This window comes from Mucor velutinosus (assembly GCF_035048745.1).
Source record: "Mucor velutinosus strain NIH1002 chromosome Unknown tig00000041, whole genome shotgun sequence".
NCBI classification, from domain to species: Eukaryota; Fungi; Mucoromycota; class Mucoromycetes; order Mucorales; family Mucoraceae; genus Mucor; species Mucor velutinosus.
Genome location: NW_027041905.1, coordinates 3,552,778 through 3,573,103, shown reverse-complemented (window position 1 = coordinate 3,573,103; position 20,326 = coordinate 3,552,778). Strand labels below are relative to the sequence as shown.

The 20,326-nt window shown below is 40.6% G+C and overlaps 5 protein-coding genes across 5 annotated transcripts; 3 read left to right on the top strand and 2 right to left on the bottom strand.

Moving 5' to 3' along the window:
* Nucleotides 1-86: 86 nt before the first annotated feature.
* Nucleotides 87-3,835, bottom strand: ATG20_1 (Sorting nexin, cytoplasm-to-vacuole targeting pathway/endosomal sorting; the record flags this gene model as incomplete). The annotated part of the gene is made up of 13 exons (XM_064820774.1): nucleotides 87-443; nucleotides 497-579; nucleotides 636-708; nucleotides 767-937; nucleotides 993-1,392; nucleotides 1,444-1,690; nucleotides 1,743-2,049; nucleotides 2,110-2,438; nucleotides 2,491-3,233; nucleotides 3,288-3,423; nucleotides 3,483-3,545; nucleotides 3,596-3,691; nucleotides 3,742-3,835. 13 exons carry the CDS (start codon nucleotides 3,833-3,835, stop codon nucleotides 87-89), a joined length of 3,099 nt encoding a protein of 1,032 aa, XP_064684694.1.
* Nucleotides 3,836-6,141: 2,306 nt separating this feature from the next.
* Nucleotides 6,142-8,130, top strand: ATC70_001377 (uncharacterized protein; the record flags this gene model as incomplete). The annotated part of the gene is made up of 4 exons (XM_064820773.1): nucleotides 6,142-6,228; nucleotides 6,287-6,490; nucleotides 6,547-6,709; nucleotides 6,785-8,130. The coding sequence occupies 4 exons, from the start codon at nucleotides 6,142-6,144 to the stop codon at nucleotides 8,128-8,130; spliced, it is 1,800 nt and encodes a 599-aa protein (XP_064684693.1).
* A 769-nt stretch (nucleotides 8,131-8,899) lies between these two features.
* On the top strand, nucleotides 8,900-10,370 carry ATC70_001376 (uncharacterized protein; the record flags this gene model as incomplete). The annotated part of the gene is made up of 4 exons (XM_064820772.1): nucleotides 8,900-9,031; nucleotides 9,086-9,211; nucleotides 9,271-9,375; nucleotides 9,441-10,370. 4 exons carry the CDS (start codon nucleotides 8,900-8,902, stop codon nucleotides 10,368-10,370), a joined length of 1,293 nt encoding a protein of 430 aa, XP_064684692.1.
* Nucleotides 10,371-13,195: 2,825 nt separating this feature from the next.
* UTP21 (rRNA-processing protein utp21) lies at nucleotides 13,196-16,565 on the top strand (the record flags this gene model as incomplete). The annotated part of the gene is made up of 2 exons (XM_064820771.1): nucleotides 13,196-13,898; nucleotides 13,951-16,565. 2 exons carry the CDS (start codon nucleotides 13,196-13,198, stop codon nucleotides 16,563-16,565), a joined length of 3,318 nt encoding a protein of 1,105 aa, XP_064684691.1.
* Nucleotides 16,566-16,688: 123 nt separating this feature from the next.
* On the bottom strand, nucleotides 16,689-18,442 carry ATC70_001374 (uncharacterized protein; the record flags this gene model as incomplete). Its single annotated transcript, XM_064820770.1, has 6 exons — nucleotides 16,689-16,712; nucleotides 16,769-16,831; nucleotides 16,891-17,159; nucleotides 17,255-17,566; nucleotides 17,687-17,872; nucleotides 17,938-18,442. 6 exons carry the CDS (start codon nucleotides 18,440-18,442, stop codon nucleotides 16,689-16,691), a joined length of 1,359 nt encoding a protein of 452 aa, XP_064684690.1.
* Between the last annotated feature and the right edge of the window lie 1,884 nt (nucleotides 18,443-20,326).

Sequence of the window (20,326 nt, the reverse complement as noted above, 5' to 3'; positions counted from 1 at the left end):
ACATCAACACGATAATAGTATCTAATAGAATACTAGTTTGTACATAGAATATTACAGAATAAACATTTTATTATACATTTAAATATCTATTTTGACCCTATGAGATACCAGCTTTCTCTGCATTCTACGGCTTGTCTTCTCACAAGTCGCTTCTTGTCGTCTAGAGGAACTGCAATGGCCTTGAGCGTATCTTTTACATATGGCAACACGACATCTCTGGATATGTTTGTGGAGATGAGGCCAATGCATTTCAGTGCTGATATTCTCACCTTCATGGACTTTTCAGCAGGTCCAATAAGCGATGTAAAAGCAGGCAGCAGTGTGAGAATGTGCTTTGCCATGATATCAGTGGCTTCTTGAAGACTAAATTGGAACAAGTCGAGCGTGGAGAGCTTTAGCACTGTGTCTGGGAAAGACATGGACTCTATCAACAATGGTACAAGCTACAGAACACACAATGAGAACATGGGCCAGTTCTTGTGCAATCTCGACTTACTGGTGGTAACTCATCAATGAGAATCGATCTTGGCACATTTTTTAACAGATACGCAATAGCAATCAAAAAGTTCAGCTTTTCGTCTATGACCAAAAATGAGTTGCCATGCTTGAGTCTGGTTTTTGAGCGTGTGGCTTACCTTCCGTGGAGGCATTAAAGTTTTTCAACAGCTTGGGAAGTGCAAAGGTCATGAACTTTTGCTTGTACAAAAACTGTGCAATGATGAGATTTAATACATGTATCACACACTGCAATTCCAGGTATTCTTACCGAGATGTTGGCATAGCACTGCTTATTCAAACATAAGGCGTCATCGCCAATGAGTATGTCAAATCCGCTTGAGGCATGCTTTCCAACAACAGGATCTGGGATCACATTGATCAGATAGTCAATCATGTCAGCATTCTTTTTGTGTGCTCGAGTAACAAGCGCTTTCGTAACCTAGATACAGGTTTTGTTAGAGTCTCGTCGTTCCAAATGACTGTTGCAACCTCACCCAAATGTAAATGGACAGTGCTGGCTGTGATTTGGCTTCTACTAGCTGCTCTAATCTTAATTTCAAAGTGTCCAGGTAAGCTTGGAATGAAACATCATCCTTCCACTTGTTGATAACAGATGCTATGATTCTTGAAAATGCAAGAATTTGCTTCTCATGTGTACTTTTCAAGGCCTCACCCACAATCTCATCCAGGAAAGACTCATTGGATTGAATAGGCAAAGTGACATTCTTTCTGAATGAAGCGATCACTGTAGCAAATAGCTGTGTACAAGCTGCTTGGGGTTTGCTGGCTTGAGCAGAGAGAGGGCAAAAAGTGGGTGCTGCTTTCAGGCCAAGGGGATTGAGATCAAGGTCTTTGAAGTAGCTAAAGGCTTGAACTGCATACTTTTCTTGCTCACTAGGGTAAATTAGCTCTCAGTTAATAGACCATTCTGCTTGAAATACGTACGATGTGCCAAGGTTTTTGAGCACAGTCAAAAGGATAAGATTGACTGTTTCCAAGATCTCGTCGCTAAGTATAATAACTTGATTTGGATCAGCAGTTTCATCCGTAACAGCAGAAACGACAGAAGCGAACAATTTGGGCAGCAATGTTTCTGAGCACGCTTTGATGTCTGGTTGTTTGTCACTGTCTTTGGTACGAACAAGCGTCAATAGAGTCGAAATAATCTCTCGTGCATACCGTTTGTCCTGATCTATAGACTATGTTAGATGCATTTTTATGTATTGCTCAGATTAGTAACATACTATGGCTACAAATGTACAAGAACTTGGTCAGCAATTCTTGCTCAGTGGCCTCGTAAATAGTGGGTGGTATACATAATTTGTTGATAGTCGCCAAAGTCAACTTATAAGGTACGATGTCTATGTTGGTGTTGCCATCCATGGACGAGAAATCGGGTAGAAGGTTGATAAGAACAGGCACTGTGATGTCCCTGACAAGACTAGCATCAAAACTAGAGATCTCCATCAAAGACATCTCCACAGACATTCTCAGTCTATCTTCTTCTTCTGTTTCAAGAAAGAGACTTAGTGCCTGAACGCTCACAGCTCTCTAATATAAGTTGTGCTAGTGAGCGCTAATCCCATTGTCTCAATGCCAGAAAATGCTTACCTCACTGCGAGTCAAAAAGTTCTTCAACACACACAACAATCCCAAACCTAGAGTACCCATCAGTCTAATCTCAGGGTGCTCTTTTGACGTATTGATAGCATGAGAAAAGATCTCTACAAACTTGCTCTTGTAGGATACGAGTATCGAGTCATGACCAACTTCAATGCCATCATCACTGCCTGTAGCAGCACCGTATACAATCTTTCGAGCTTGGATAATGGCAACCATAGTACACAAAATCAAATAACGGTCGGGTATGGCATCATGAGTTCTGTATTGACGCAGCAATAGAGGCAAGACGGTGCTCTCAATTAATGTGTATGCAAATGCTATCAGATTGATAGGTATCATACGCATAACAGTACAAGATGAAGCACTTACCAGAAGCAGAGGCAATGGATCTCAAAATCAAACTGGCCGGTTTAACAGTATCTTCCTCCAACTCGCCTAGTAAATGGACGCAATCATCCACAAGAGGCTTCAACACTTTGGTGACATCGTCTTCTTTGGAGGTGCTGTCGCTGGTGATGGCCTTCGTGATGGCATGAATGGCATTTAGAGATGGATCTCTCAGCCCTGGGTCAGGACTACCATTAATGATTTCAATTTTAATAGCATCCAAGAGCTTGCTTCCAACTGCTAAAATGTCCTTGGGTGGGTATACGGAGGCACATGCTGTGATGGTCTCCAACGAGTCCTTTTTTGCGCTTCCAGATGTTGTAGACATTTTTTGCAGCAATAATGGCAATGCAAATTCTGAAAACAAGGGAGTGGAGGCCATGCACTTTCTCAGGTTCAACTTGAGGTCCTTGGCTGTGATTCCATACGGGTTGTCGGGTGGAGGACGAAATGTAATGGGAAAGTAGCAAAATGTAGCTGCGAAGAGCTCTTCCACGTGTTGCGAGATATCCAACAGCTTGACAATCTTCTGAATCACTGTATAAACAGACATTAAATTGCGAGGATCCTTTTCATTTGTAATGGACTGGATGAACACTGTAATGAACTCGTTTGTGATCGACTTCACATGCTGGCTGTGTTTTTCCAAAAGGTTCTCGAATACCTTGAATGCGGCATTTCTGGTAACGTGTGCAAATGACTGAACCTGAATGTCATTTCCGAGACTACAAGCCATCTTAATGCCTAGTTCACAAATAGTCCTTCTCCTAGAATACTACCTTGAAACGATGGTGTTTGTACAGGCAGCATTGAAACCATCAAATTTGCTTGTTAGTGCCACTAATCCCGACATGAGATTGGGAACGCTAGCTAGATCTGATAAGCGACTGCAGTAAAAATTGACCAAAACAGATACTAATAGACCACAATTAGATCCCTTCACCCCTTTCATCCATAAGTCATCTCGCAAATACCTGCAGCCTCATTCAATTTCTCCTGCTCTACATGCTCCAACGTATATGACAGCAAAGAAGTAGCTAGTAACCTGGATTAGTCATACCAAATTCATCACTGGAGTCGTTATTACCTTTTGCCCGCAAACTGTCGTCTTCATGCGTAAGATACTCTCCAAGCGACTGGATCAATGACAGTAAATTAGACTTGGCATCCTCTTCATTGACAACTGGTGAAAATATTAGTGCGTTGCTTTGCAGTCCAGTATCATGCCCTCACTTTCGACAATGCGCTTTGCCGCACCAGAGGAGAACGAGCCATTATTCTCGGTAATCATGAATTCCGTAACATGTTTCTCCATTGAGTTGCTCATAATTCAATGCGGAAAAAATAGGAAAAGCGGATTGAAATGAAGAAAGATCTCTAGTAAATACTGAAAAACTATGAAAAAAAAAGCGCCAGAGTAACCAATCAGAGGTCAGGAGCCCCTCTCCAAGAACATAACGCATCTAATTCAATATTTGGTAAAGATTGACCTATAAGAGCGTTTTACCGTAGTGAGGCGAAGGTGAAAAACCATAGTATTCAAGCAGCAAATTCGGCTTTTCATATATTATTAATAAGCTTAACAACAATATATCGCATCAAAATTTACACGAATCAGCTTTGCCAAAAGCAATACGCCTCTACTCGAATTAGAGTTTGCACAGGCTGCAGAACTGCCCTTTCAGAAGATCTCAGCTACCAAAGATGTCATTCATGCCATGAAAATAAAAGCTACAAAGCAAAAACATAACCAAACTTGACAGCTTTTAAGCCTTCATATCTTGACATGTAGACCTTTCTGAGCCGCCGGAATAATGCCAAACAATTGTACTCGAGTATTAGTAACTTCCTGACACCTTTGCTCAACTTTTTGAGGACCCAAAAAACATGGCCAAAAATCGACCAAAAAGCATGAGGGGTACCTCATGGTTTTCTTGGAAAATCAAACGATCGCGTTTTTCACCTTGAAAAATGAAGACTTTTACTATGGTACATAATAAATCAAAATGTTTCTCTCGATTCAACGCAACCTCTGAAACCACTTTTATGAGGCTTTCATATGCAAAATATGGCTATTTTCACTAAAGACCTCATTTCATATTTTATTAAATTGCTCAGTGATTTCAGTCAAAACACTTGTTAAAGTTAGCACCATTGGAAGCGCCTTGAAAAGTACTTCAAGGATGTATTAAGAAGCATAAGGCGATCATTACAGTTTATATAGTCAAATATCATAAAATAGATTAAAGAAGTCGAAAAAAAACAAAATCTGTCCAATCTTGAACAGAAAAAAGTAAACTGAGTTTAAATCGATTTTGGCGGCGGTGGCATTGCTGCTAGCTGACCTAAATACCTTTCTGTTGATGACAATGATGATGACAATGATGATGACAATGATGATTAAATGGGTATCATGGAATTGTAAGGACAATTGCTTAGCGCAATTGCTTTTTTTTGGGGAGCTTTATCTCATGAAGACGTCTTTTGCAACGACAATATCTCAGAAAAGTCGCGCAGGGCGACGCCGACATCGAGCGTAGCGAGATAGAATGGCTAGTGGTTATTGTACTGAAATTAGTGTTCTATTCAACATATAGGCCAGTTTTGACAAGATATCACATGCTGATGAATACTGGGCTGAGATCAGTAATACCAATTTGGCATAATTGTCATGTCGAAGGCCTTTCGTTCGACTGCATGCTACAGGTATCCAATTCAATTGATGTAGTTTTCAAGAGAGGCTCTTTCAGCGATAAATTTCATTGAAATTTATAGATGATTTTACACAATGACGAAAGCTACATGATAAATTATTGGTGGAGAGCTACTTTTTTAGCGTTTCCGTATACTCTTACAAAGTGTGAGATTTGTTCAAGTCTTGATGTTGTTCATGTTTGATTGGCTTGACACAAGAAGGGTACAGGTTACACAGGTTGATTACAATCCTTCCTAAATGTGCTGTTTTGGTGTGGGAATTCATCTGTTTATTTACTAGTACACAGTAATAGATAGCAACTAGATGCAAGATAAAAGAATTATTTGCAATTACCTACAAAAGAGGTTTTGATCCAGCTGTAGAATAGCAAGAGTTTCGATTTACATAATGTAATAGAATTTAAGGGACAATGAAATCAGATCGGTAGATCAATGCCTGATTCATGTTATATTTGATTGGACGATACGATGTTGCAAATTGCGTCCGAGCCAATCCTCTCTCTGCAAAAGAGATTGAATGAGATGCTATGTTTTTCCAATGTGCTTCCAAAAGAACAGCTTTATTTGAAACTGACAATTCTAACGAATAATTGCATTGATGCGTTACAAATTACAATAATAGATAGATACTTGGCATTGGGATTTCGGTTCATAGCCTAGTTTCAAGAGTCAAGTCATGGCATTTGACTGAGAATCCAGCCCAACGTTGGAAGCATGAATTTGGTTTAGAAGTAGTCCTTTCAAGATTGAGATGAAGATGATCAAATGCAGATTGGCGGTCACATCGTCCATGAAGGCAAAGGCCACTGTACCACTCCGAAATGGTATATATGGATGCAACATCCCTTTATATTCCCTTTTGTTTTTACTGTTTTAACTTCTTAAACTATTTTTTGGTACTCATAAACTTTAGCAATAATGAAAGTCATTGATAAGATTCACAAAGCCGAACAAGAGGGTCGCCCCTTCTGGTCATTCGAATACTTCCCTCCCAAGACACCTCAGGTACGAGAAACTGGATCTCATGTGTGTCTATCCAACAACTCATTTTTGTTGCATATAGGGTGTCCAAAATTTGTATGATCGTATGGAAAGAATGCAACGTTACGGACCTGAATTCATTGATGTCACTTGGGGTGCTGGAGGTACCTCTGCTGATTTGACCACTGAAATTGTTGCCACTGCACAATCCGTCTATGGCTTAGAGACCATGATGCATTTGACTTGTACCAACATGCCTGTCAAGCAAATCGATGATGCCTTAGAGGTAGTATAAAGCTACAGCGCATTGCGCAAATTCAAATTCTAAATGTTGATTATTAGGCCGCCAAAAACTGTGGATGTCAAAATATCCTTGCATTGCGCGGCGATCCTCCCAAGGGTCAAGCCAACTGGGAGTCTTGCAAAGAAGGCTTTGAACACGCTGATGATCTTGTTCGCTACATTCGTGAGAAATACGATGATTATTTTTGTATTGCTGTCGCTGGTAAGTTGGATGTGATCTATGTTTGAATTTGCATTGGCGGCATATACTGAATTTTCATTCTCCAACAACCAAAAGGTCATCCCGAAGGTCATATTGACAACCCCGACAAAGAAGATGATCTCTTGCAACTAAAGAAAAAGGTGGATGCTGGTGCTGATCTCGTTGTCACACAACTTTTCTTTGATATTGACTCCTTCTTGACCTTTTACAAGAAGGCTCGTGCTATCGGCATTACTGTTCCCATTTTGCCTGGTGTTTTCCCCATCCAAAACTACACTGGTCTTAAGCGAGTCATCTCTTTCAACAACAACTTTGTTCCTCAAAAGATATGGGATGATCTTGAACCCATCAAGGATGACGACACTGCTGTCAAGGAGTACGGTATCAACTTGACCGTTGAATTCATCAAAAAATTCCGTGAAATTGGTGTCAATGGTTTCCACATTTACACCTTCAACCTGGAACGTTCTTCTCGTATTGTCTTGGAGCGTCTGAACTTGATGGCTCCTGTTGAAAGCATCAAACCTTTGCCATGGAACCCCTCTCTTACCAGCAAGCGTGCCAAAGAAAATGTTCGTCCCATCTTCTGGAAGAATCGTGCCAAGAGTTATATTCAACGTACTGAAACCTGGGATGAGTTCCCCAATGGTCGTTGGGGTGATTCTCGTTCTCCTGCTTTCGGTGAACTCGATGGCTGGGGAATTAATCTCAAATATCCTGTTGAACAATGTCTTGAAATGTGGGGTAGCCCTACTTCTATTGATGATGTCGCTCAAACATTTGCTCGTTATTGTAAGGGCCAAATTGCCGGTATCCCTTGGAGTGCACAACAACTCGATGCTGAAACTGATATCATTCGTCAACGTTTGGCTGCCATCAACTTGTTGGGTTATCTTTCTATCAACTCTCAACCTGCTGTCAATGGTGTCAAGAGCTCTCACAGTGTCTACGGTTGGGGTCCCAAGAACGGCTACGTTTTCCAAAAGGCTTACCTTGAATTTTTCGTCTCACCTGAGAAGTTGGATGAATTAATCGAAAAGGTTGGCAAGGATCCTCAAGTTACTTACTATGCTGTCAACAAGCAAGGCGATCTCCGTACCAACACTCAAAGCGATGAGCCTAATGCTGTCACTTGGGGCGTGTTCCCTGGTAAGGAAATTGTTCAGCCTACTATCGTTGAAGCTGTTGCTTTCATGGCTTGGAAGGACGAAGCCTTCGAGCTCTGGAACAGATGGGCTCGTATCTATGAACGCGAGAGTGAATCTGCTGAATTGATTTTGGGTATCACCAAGAACTGGTACTTGATCAACATTGTTCACAACGATTTCCAAGATGAGAATGGTATCTGGAGACTCTTTGATTTGGAGATTGATGGTGAAATCTCTCGTAAGTTACTACAATCTAATACCGTTGCTCGTTAATTTTCTCTTCTCTACATCGCTTTGTAATTGTATTCAACATGCCTCTTATATATACTTTTGTTTCCATTATATTTAACCTTACTTTATGTCATCTAAATCATCATGCTTTTTACTTCCTTTTTTCTTTCTTATACATAGTATTCAACTACCTTTGATGGTCAATATTCCCCTCTGTTTTTTTTAGAAGAATTTTCATCCAACAATATAGCCTTTTTTTGAACAGTCTTCACAGAGAAAAGTTACCCCTGAACGGAGATTATGTGTCAAATATTTTCCATATTTGGAAATATAATTTACTACACCGGCATTTACCGTGAAAATGTTCTTGCTTGTGTTTGACGCATGTCAAGTATAGATGCATGAATAAACTCTGAATTTGTACAGGGAGCATCATATTAATATAATACTCAAGTGGCTTTACTATCTCGGAAAGATTGCGAACTATAAATAAATATCTTTTTGATATCACACATCTTGGCTGCTCAGGTAAATATACTAATAAGAGAGAATAAACGCATGGTATCCAGCACAGTATAGTATTTTATAGGCGCCTGATGACAATGCTCATCACAGTTTGAACTCTAAGCTTTTCGCAAACAGAGCAAGCTATACGGACATTCAATTAGTAACACATCTCCAAAATCAACGTATCACCTTAATATATCAACCAAGCCAACAACGCGTAAACCCAGACATTACGTGGACTTGTTACCTCTCTATTTATCAAGCACATTTATTACCTTTCACATTTTTGTTTTGTACATTTATAATGGCTACATTAGAAGATAAGGCACTCTGGGAGAATCAAGAACAAGAAGATGATGATGTTGGACAAGACATTCTTCGTTTAGCTCCAGAAGAAATCACAAACAGAACTCGACTCTTGGAGAATGATATCAAGGTAATTGCAACTGTGCCGTGTCGATTGCCACAACATCTAAACACAAAGATGCAGGTCATGAAATCCGAAATCGTTAGACTTCAACATGAACAAGCTGCCATGAAGGAAAGAATCAAGGACAACAAGGAAAAGATTAAGATGAATAAGCAACTTCCATATCTCGTTGGTAACGTTGTTGAGGTAAGTCTGATCTAGACCTACTTGTCACATGGATACAAGCTCATTGATATGTTTTCTAGCTACTGGATGTTGACCCTGAGGAGGATGAGGAGGATGGCGCTAACGTCGACTTGAACAGTCAAAGAAAAGGAAAGTGCGCAGTTATCAAAACCTCAACAAGACAGGTAGGATATGGATATTGCATAAAAGACGATATCGAGTACGTGTTTCTCACAGTAATTCTGAATAGACCATCTTTTTACCCTTGATCGGTTTGGTGGATGCAGATACTTTAAAGCCTGGAGATCTTATTGGTGTCAACAAGGACAGTTTCTTGATCTTGGATACATTACCAGCTGAATACGATTCACGAGTGAAAGCAATGGAAGTCGATGAGAAGCCCACTGAAGATTATAATGACATTGGTGGTCTAGATAAACAAATTGAAGAGTTGGTTGAAGCCGTTGTTTTACCAATGACACATGCGGATAGATTCAAGAACTTAGGTATCAAACCACCCAAGGGCGTTTTGATGTACGGACCTCCTGGTACTGGTAAAACATTATTAGCAAGAGCCTGTGCTGCACAGACAAACTCTGCCTATCTCAAGCTAGCAGGACCTCAATTAGTACAAATGTTTATTGGTGATGGCGCTAAATTGGTGCGCGATGCTTTTGAATTGGCCAAGGAAAAATCGCCAGCTATCATCTTTATTGATGAATTGGATGCCATTGGTACTAAGCGTTTTGATTCAGAAAAATCTGGTGATCGTGAAGTCCAGCGTACCATGTTGGAATTATTGAACCAATTGGATGGTTTCTCTTCAGATGATCGTATCAAGGTTATTGCAGCCACAAATCGTATCGATATTCTGGATCCTGCTTTATTACGTTCTGGCCGTTTGGATCGTAAGATTGAATTTCCCTTACCTAATGAGGAAGCCAGAGCTCGTATTATCCAGATTCACTCCAGAAAGATGAATGTCAGTAAAGATGTCAATTTTGAGGAGTTATCGAGATGTTGTGACGAATTCAATGGTGCTCAATGCAAGGCTATCTGTGTAGAAAGTGGTATGTTGGCTCTTCGTCGTGGTGCTGTTGAAATTACACATGAAGATTTCATGGAGGCTATTCAAGAAGTTCAAGCTAAGAAGAAAATGACTTTACAATACTATGCGTAAATAAAATAATTCAATATTTAAATGGAAATCTCTGTTGGTGCTCATGCATCTCGAAAGACAATCTCCATCTACTAATTACATGGTGGCTGAACAGCGTCCCAGCTATTTCATTGCCTCAAATTGTCAATTTTTTAGAAGTGCTTAATAGAACGTCCCTGGTTGATGTATTTCTACGTGAATCCAATTAGTGAACCCTTCAGAATTGATCTTGAGCCAAATAATACAGATATTGGGTATCCTGTTATCATTGAATCTAATTGACCTGATGAAAATCTCCAGATATCTGAACCTCATTTTCGATATGTAGTAGTATATTTTACACTAGCCTTTCTATCTTGTTATGCTCGATGACGGCGTCGCCCTGCGGGCTCTCGCTAAAGACATTTAAAAACAGTATATCAAGTAGATTTTAAGCAATTAGTAGAAAAAGAAAGGTTATATCAGAGTTAGGAGTGGGGGGGGGGGGTATCCGCCTCGGCAACCCCTTTGCTTATACACTGATATCAAAAGAAAGCTATTACTAAAACGAAGTGAAAGAGATTTCAAGTTTTATGTATCATTTGTACTACACGTTCTCCGTTCGTGGCGCATTTTTTGACAGCAGAATTGTCAGGCCATTCGCTGATGTTGCTCTTGAGATGGCGGCATAATGCTGGCCATGCGTAAAATACAGGACTTGTATAGGATCTACAACAGCGACTTTTTTGAGAGACTGTCAATGCAAAACACCATTATTATATTATAGGAAAATTTCCATCAAAAGCAAAAAAAAAAAAAAAAAAAAAAAAAAAAAAAAAAAAAAACTCGATCTAAGCGACCACATTTTTAAATTAATGATTCTCATTTAACCAATATCACATTCATCATTGTCATCATCATTGTCATCAACAGAAAGGTATTTAGGTCAGCTAGCAGCAATGCCGCCGCCGCCAAAATCGATTTAAACTCAGTTTACTTTTTTCTGTTCAAGATTGGATAGATTTTGTTTTTTTTCGACTTCTTTAATCTATTTTATGATATTTGACTATATAAACTGTAATGATCACCTTATGCTTCTTAATACATTTTTGAAGTACTTTTCAAGGCGCTTCCAATGGTGCTAACTTTAACAAGTGTTTTGACTGAAATTATTGAGCAATTTAATAAAATATGAAATGAGGTCTTTAGTGAAAATAGCCATATTTTGCATATGAAAGCCTCATAAAAGTGGTTTCAGAGGTTGCGTTGAATCGAGAGAAACATTTTGATTTATTATGTACCATAGTAAAAGTCTTCATTTTTCAAGGTGAAAAACGCGATCGTTTGATTTTCCAAGAAAACCATGAGGTACCCCTCATGCTTTTTGGTCGATTTTTGGCCATGTTTGTTGGGTCCTCAAAAAGTTGAGCAAAGGTGTCAGGAAGTTACTAATACTCGAGTACAATTGTTTGGCGTTATTCCGGCGGCTCAGAAAGGTCTACATGTCAAGATATGAAGGCTTAAAAGCTGTCAAGTTTGGTTATGTTTTTGCTTTGTAGCTTTTATTTTCATGGCATGAATGACATCTTTGGTAGCTGAGATCTTCTGAAAGGGCAGTTCTGCAGCCTGTGCAAACTCTAATTCGAGTAGAGGCGTATTGCTTTTGGCAAAGCTGATTCATGCAAATTTTGATGCGATATATTGTTGTTAAGCTTATTAATAACATATGAAAAGCCGAATTTGCTGCTTGAATACTATAGTTTTGCACCTTCGCCTCACTACGGTAAAATCCATTAAGACTAATATTACCAAACGCTGAATTAGATGCAACCTCGCTACGCTCGACGACAGTGTCGCCCTGCTGGCTGTCATCGTAGACATTTCAAATCAGTAACAATAAAAATCTGCTATATAAGTAGATTTCAAACAATCAATTATTAATTTAGGGAATGAGGAATCGGATTTGTTGCTGAATACTATGGTTTCGCGCCTTCGCTTCGCTGCGATCAAGCCCTCATATAGATCAATGCTACCAACTATTGGATTAGACGCCGTATTACCATGACTTTGCGCCTTTGCTTTGCTACGGTAAAACCCCCCTATAAATCAATGCTATCAAGCGTTGAATTAGACGCCTTATGCTCTTCCTCAAACCCCCTACCCATTGCTGGCTTCACCAGTGGTTTTATTCATCTTGTATGGCACACAATTCTTTATATTTGAAAAGATATGATTGGCTTGTTTACTTTTTTTGAATGGTTTACAATATATATATAGTGAAGATACCAGATATGATTGATTGACAACTCGCATGAAGCGATCATAGCGCCTTTGCTTCTATTAGCGTAGACGGCTATATAACATACCTTTTTACTTGTGTACACCCAGTGCTCGCGTAGTTGCTCCAACTCACCTCAAAATCACTTCTATAGGCTGTATTTACGGACGCAATTACCAAACGTATCTCATACCCACATAAGATGCGATGTCTAGAACTAGAGACCCCCCCCCCCGAATGACCCCAAACGGTCAAATGTTGCATAGCGTCTGCGCTTGTCAACAAGAACTGAGTTGCCATCAAGCTGGCTGCCATGTAGTTCATTCAAAAATCGCATTGTAGCCATTTTTTACTAGAGTCCTGCTATCTTATAATGAATTCGCCTGTTAATCTGCGATATCACTTATTCTTGTTGTCATGAAAAGCTGGTCTATACATCAAAACTATACAGGAGAAACTTTATTAATGGCGTTTCATAATATGGCTCATCAGTGGCTTGTTGTGTTTGTTGTGATAAACCAACTTTTTCTCCTTCATGTGCTATTCCTTGAATATGCCCTCATCTCTTTCTTGAACTTGTTCAACCAGCATGAAGTCTAAACCCAAAAAAACTGTAACTGTGAAAAAAGAATGGCAAAGCTCACTCGACAGCTTCTTTTTAACCACCAGAAAGAAGAACCAGCCTGAATGCACCGTGGCTGCTATTGCTGATGGTGCCTCAATGAATATTGTTTCGGCTATACACACGATTGACGCCACCTCTACAAACCAGGCTGATAATCAACTGCTAATATCCGAAAATGATGATAATATCTTAGCGCAAGCCATGTGCAGAAAGCGCGCAAGAGAACAAGATGAGGTGCCTGGAAACACTGGACATCAAAGACCACGGGTTTCGTCTGATCTACCCGCTTCTGCTGCGTCTGAGGTTTCAGTAATTGATAAAACGAAGACGCATGATACATCACCACTGGCCATGCCTGATATTCAAATGGCTGAGATGAGCTTGTCAGACAAACTTGATACTTATATTTCAAATGGCAGTAATAGCTCGTCGTCATCTAATGGAGCTACAGTAGTAGCGCAAGTTGGTGCATTGGCTGTCAGCTCTCCGAACATTATTGATCTAGCCACTGATGAGCCTGGCAACCAAAAAACTCAAGACACCATTATGTCAGAAGTGCCAGACCTTAAAGTTGAACAAGACAAAGATAGTACAAAGACAACCTCTGTGAAAACCCAAGCTGAAGCTGTGCCTGTACGGGTTACCAATGCTGGCGGCGTGAATCCAGGTATGTATACAGCCGTCAAAAGTAGCAGAACGGCTAATATGTATATGTGTAGATCTTGATCCGGAGGAGAATGACCCTAATAACTACTGCCGTAAATGTGGCAAAACGTATGCTGACAGAGCAAAGTTCAGGATCCATCTGAAAACATATCACAAGATGAAGTTGACAAGAATCCCGCACGCTACCTCCATCAAGCATCCAGAGTTAGAGCCTGACATTGACGACCCCAACTGGTCCTGTCGCTCCTGTGAAACACAGTACCCCACAAAAGCAAGATACCGAGCTCATCTGAAAGGCTGTCATGGCATGGTACTCGTGCCTCTATATGGCGATGACAAGTACGTGCCTGACATTGTACCTGATGAATTTGACCCTAATTTCTACTGCGCTGCTTGCAACATTACAAAGTCATCGAGGTCAACTTATCGTGGGCATTTGAAGCATTATCACCGCATGACGCTTACAAATTTGAACTTTAAGCCCCCTAAAAATCCTAACGATTTGCCTGAAATTGACGACCCAAACTTTTATTGTCGCGTCTGTGATATCACAAAAGCATCTCGTAAAGAATACCGCAACCATCTCCGTGATAAGCACCAAATGAAGCTGGCGCCCCTGTTCAAAGGTCCCAATGCGAATCCGAGTCTGGAGCCAGATATCGAAGATCCCAACTTTTACTGCCGCACTTGCGATGTTACCTACGTATCTAGAGCGAGATACAGAGTCCATCTTCGGCACACCCACAAGAAAGACCTGCCTTCTGAAAAGCCCACAGTAGTATCCAACAAGAATCCTGACATCTTGCCTGACCTCTATGATCCCAACTTTTGGTGCCGCTCCTGTTTGATTCGACTAGATACGCTGGCCAAGTACAGAGGCCATTGCCGTGTTATCCACAAGATGCAATTCAAGCCCATCAAAGGAAAACCAAAAATTACCTCCAAAGAACTGCCTGATCCAGACGATCCCAACTTTTACTGCAAGGTGTGCAAAATCACAAAAAAGGACCGTGCCATATATCGCAGGCATTGCTCTGTATCTCACTTTATGGTGCTGAATGATCCACGCAAAGGGCCCAATGCAAATCCAGATCTCGAGCCAGAGATTGACGACCCCAACTTCTATTGCCGTACCTGTGATTCTAAAAAGGCAAACAACAGCGCCTATCGTGAACATCTACGCAGAGTGCACAGTTTGGTGCTCGTTCCGCAATGCCCTAAACCTCATGTTCCATTGGAAATGCTGGAGAAGCTGCCTGACCCTAAAGACCCTACTTTTTACTGTTGTATTTGCGACAAGTCAAAGGGGACTCGAAAAGCGTTTCGTAATCATCTGCGTGAAGTACATAAAATGAACATTCCCTCCGAAAGTCGTGTGTTTGTGGACAAAGACCCCAACATCATTCCAGACATTGACGATCCCAATTTCTACTGTCGCTCCTGCAAGATTCACAAGCCTGATCGAAGACTGTACCGCAAGCACCTGCGAGCTGTTCATAAGATGGTCCTGAAACCGCTGAAAGGAGCAGAAAGCCGTGATCCCAATGCTGTGATAGATCCTGATGATCCCAATTTTTACTGCGCTTCCTGTATGCTGCACAAACCTAACAGAATCAAGTATCGCAATCACTTGAGACGCGTGCATCACATGGTGCTGGAGCCCATCTATAAGAAATGGCCCTTCCCAGAGGCTAATATCGATGTCAATGACCCCAACTTCCACTGCGCTAAATGCGACGTGACACTTAAGAGCCGAGGAAAGTATCGCCATCATGTGCGTTATGTGCACAAGATTATTCTCAAGCCTATTCGCCGTCGAAGGTATACCAATCCAGACATTGAGCCTGATGTCCATGACCCTAACTGGTACTGCAAGTCATGTCTTGTCACCAAGACCAGTCGTAGAGAGTATCGCAGACATCTTGTCACTTTCCACAAAATGAAATTGCAGCCTATTGTAAGCAGACCCAACAAGAAAGTTGCTCCAGATATCAATGATGCCAACAATTACTGCAAGTCTTGCAACATCACATTTGCCAACAAAACGAAATACAGGTACCATTTGGTCACTGTCCACAAGATGAATAGCCTTCGACGTGCGATTGGCTACCAGGCCTTGCCAGAGGTCAAAGACCCCAATTTCTACTGTAAGGTGTGCAAGCTGATTTACCCAGACAAGGAAAAGTACTGGAACCATTTAAGAAACAAGCATGACATGGATCCAGAGGCACCTACGTTTGATGATGGCCATGTGGTGGATGGGCATCAACAACAGCAACCAGCAGATGAGGAAGACATCAAACTAGAGCTACAAGACGAGCCTCATACAATGAACGACTTTAATGAGGAGTATGATGACCTAGACGATGATATGATCAAGCTGGAAGTACAGGAAGTACTTTATGAGGATGAGGATGACTTTGGAGAGAGTGCAGAGAGCTCAACTGTTGCTAATGAAGACAGAGGCCAAGCTTATTGTGAAGAAGACGATAACTGGAGTGAGGCATCTCACGTGGGCGTTTACAATAGAAACAATTCTGTCAATGGTGACAGTGAGCAAAGTCAAGCGGATGATTATGAACTGATGGACAACAGTGATGATGAAGATCTCTACAGGGAGCATTCTTCTGAGGATGGCGAAGGTGACGAGGATTATGCGTCTGATTAAGTATCACGAGTATAGCTATGCATAGTAATTAAGCATAAATAAAAAGAGTAATGTAAATCGTCCATCCTTTATTTGATATCATTATGCTCTTAGGAGTAAGTAAAAGAATACCCCTTTTGGGCTTTAATAAATAACTCTTCTATCGCACTATGGTGGTGTTAGTATATGATGTGCAATACATGAGCATTGAATGTAAATCTTACTTTGATAACAATAGGCGGTTCCTGAGTATTTGGGCGTGAAATCTCTGCCAATTCTTTGCCAGCCTGTACAGAATAGATACGGTTACTATCGCTCTCATACCAAGTGACTATGCTCGACTTACGCTGGTAGTTCCTCCTTCGATTAGTTGAGTCAATGACAATGTCTTTTTGCTCATCCTCAAAGTGGCACGCACTCGATCTGCCACCAAATCCAAATACGCCGTTGTCAGCGCTCTCCATTCGACGACCACAGGATCTGACATTTCAAACATAGGAGCAACCTCAACCTTGGGCTGTCCAGGTAGCAGCGAGTTTTTACGGTAGTTTTCAATGCCTCTTTCATAATCTTGTTTCTTTAGCGTGATAAACCCGGTATCCATTAATAGCCCACCTTGATAATAAAGCCATTTAGTTTAGAACACATAAGGAGTTTGTGTATTTGTGAATGCGAAAGGAGATGATTGTTATATGAATTATGCTACATACCATTTGCGTAGTCAGACAGGGGCGTCAATTGTTCAGTTCCTTCTATCACAGCACCCAGTAGCTTCTCCATAGGCTCAATTAAGGAATAAACCATCCATTGAGACAATTTGTGAAATGGAACCATCTGGTCCTGATCACCTAGGGCAGCACATGGCCATACATCTCCTAATTGAAAGGTTCCACCTTTGCAATTGCTAACATCTTCTACTGTCCAGATTTCGCCAATTTCCAATATAACGGGCCACAAGGTTTCCAAATGAATCAAGGGTCCTTTTTTGGTTTTGATTGTGGTTGGGTGGCATAAGAGGTAGTCTAAGAATATAAGGTTATTTTTTAATATACAAACAAATCAACCTTGCAACAAAGCGCCCCCCTTAGTACCCCCTTCCCCTTTTTTTTTCTGAAGTCTCCTCTCGTAGGATGTGTAATTACCCATCATATTTCCAGGTCGCGGAACCAGACCCTCTTCACCACCGAAATAGTCAGGGCGGCGCTGAATTGCTTGAGCAAGATGCTTTAATAGATCAAGTCTATCTTGCAATCCGATGAGCGATGTGGACGTGTCTGTCTTGAATCCTGCCAGCAAATCGTCCATTGTCAAACGTGCCAATGCCTCCGCTATTAGGTGACACAATAACAAATGTTAGTTAAAGTTGATGTGCTCCCCTTGATTAGACACTTACAGTCAACTCGGTGAGGTTGGTTGGGATTGATTGAAAATGTGCCCGCCATAAACATTTCAAGAATAGCAATTGCAATACCTTCTCTTCTCTTGTAGAATCTATTCGTGCTGGTTTCACGGAAAGAGTAGCTCTGATTTGGATCAATGTCCAGCAAGACACCGATGGTAAACAAGTCCAAAACCCGTCTGGTCTGTTCGGTTGCATCAATCCCAAGACTAGCCCAGCTATTGATTAAAGTCTGAATACGAGGACGACCGCCAGCATCGAAATGGCGCCAACGACCATGAACAGGAATTTGAGATGGATCATCATAGTCTCGTTTGATCAAGGATATAACAAATTGAACCATATCTTGCAGTTTGCTGGTATCAATGTCGAAATGCTGGAGCTTGTTCTTGACAGCTGCCTCTTGGACCTTGAAACATCTCTCACGTACCGCATGCAGACTTAGGAGATATTCATTGTTCTTGTGATGAGTGTGATTATAAGTACTGGCAGGTACCATGTTGATGTATTAGTCGATTATTTTACTTTCAAAATAAAATAAAAGAATACAGTAGTAGTTGTAGTTGTAGTAAAGAAAAATTAAAGGAGAAAGAGAGGCCTAAAAAATGGTACAACAAATAACAGTTATATAGTATATTTCAATTCAAGGAGACTCGATGTTGTTGTTGTTGTTGTTGTTGTTGTTGTCCATTTACAATGGAACAAGATATAGGCCAGGAGGCAAAATAGAAGATGAATATAGCCATGCCAATATCCATTGAACATTATGCAGCAGCGCAGTAATGATACAGAAGAAAATCTCTCAAATGCCCCTTTCTGTAATTGCATGTAGATCCAATACGCATGCTTTTGCTAGGCCGCTGAAAAGGAGCTTGTCAAATGAGGCTTTTTAAAGCTCTGCATAGCTTATACACTATGGATATAGTTTTGGATTTGTTCTTTTCTTGGCTATTCGTTTCAGTCATGATAGTAAGATCACCATCAGTTATCTAATCTATGGCGTGGCTACATATTCTACAAGTTGGTTCATTGGCCACGGTCTGTTCAAATAGCTCGTATGTTACTATAAATTGCGCTTGCGCGCACAAATCACTGCTTGGACAGAAGTGAATGATATTCCGTAAACTTTGACTGATAACTTCGCCTTGGCTCATAATGTGATGGCTTGTATGAAGCCACTATTCCAATTAGTAGCTTGCAATGGTGCCTGCTGCTACCACATTTCAGCTTCATCAAGCTTTCAAAGGGGCATCAAATAACACTACGGTCTTAATATTTACTAAAGCTTTACTCTGTTACTTTTCTCTTTTACGTGAGAGCGCTATGGTTTATCTGGAGTTGTTGATCTAACTCTTCTAAGATGCTCTGCGTCTATATCAGTTGGAAAAACGTTAAACGGATAGACAGTATAGTTCAATACCTTTTACTGCTCTATAATAAGCATAACACAGCAAAATATGGATGCACCGGAATCGTGGTTTCTTGTGTTATAAGCCGTTTTAGACCTCCAGAATAGCGCCATACAACTGCTTTTACTTAGCACTTGCTTCCTGACATCTCTGCTCAACTTTTTGAGGACCCAACAAACATGGCCAAAAATCGACCAAAAAGCATGAGGGGTACCTCATGGTTTTCTTGGAAAATCAAACGATCGCGTTTTTCACCTTGAAAATGAAGACTTTTACTATGGTACATAATAAATCAAAATGTTTCTCTCGATTCAACGCAACCTCTGAAACCACTTTTATGAGGTCTTCATATGCAAAATCTGGATATCTTCGCTAAAAACCTCATTTCATATTTTGCCAAATTGCTCAATAAATTTGTTCAAAAAACCTATTATACTTAGCACCGTTGGATGCGCCGTGAAAAGAACTCCAAGAAAGCTTAAGGAAATACGGGATGATTATCACAAATGGTATGGTCGAATCTCGCAAAATAGATGGTCCAAGTCGATTTTGATTAAATTCTGACCAATCTACTGCAGAAAAAGTCAGTCGGAATTCAATATTTTTGGCTGGCAAAATGCCTTTCTTGTGAAGATAATAGATGTTTGTGATGCAAATAGCCAGGGAATCGCGAGTTAGAAGGTACGTTTGCTTAGTCCAACTGCTTTATTTTTCTTCTTTTGTGATTTTTGACATCTAAAAAATTAGATTGTCGTAAACTGTTATTCAAATGTGAATCCTGATGCGAAAAACAAAGTCGCCACTTACTCAAATGGACATGCTCAAATAAAAATACTATTTCTGCCGAGCAAGCAAAAGGATTTGCAGTAAAAATCTCGAACGCCATCGCCAGTGCTACAGAGGATGACACTTCAGTTCCATTATGGCTAGACAATCTGTTTACCTTTCGCTAATACGTTTGTTCATTTCGGATC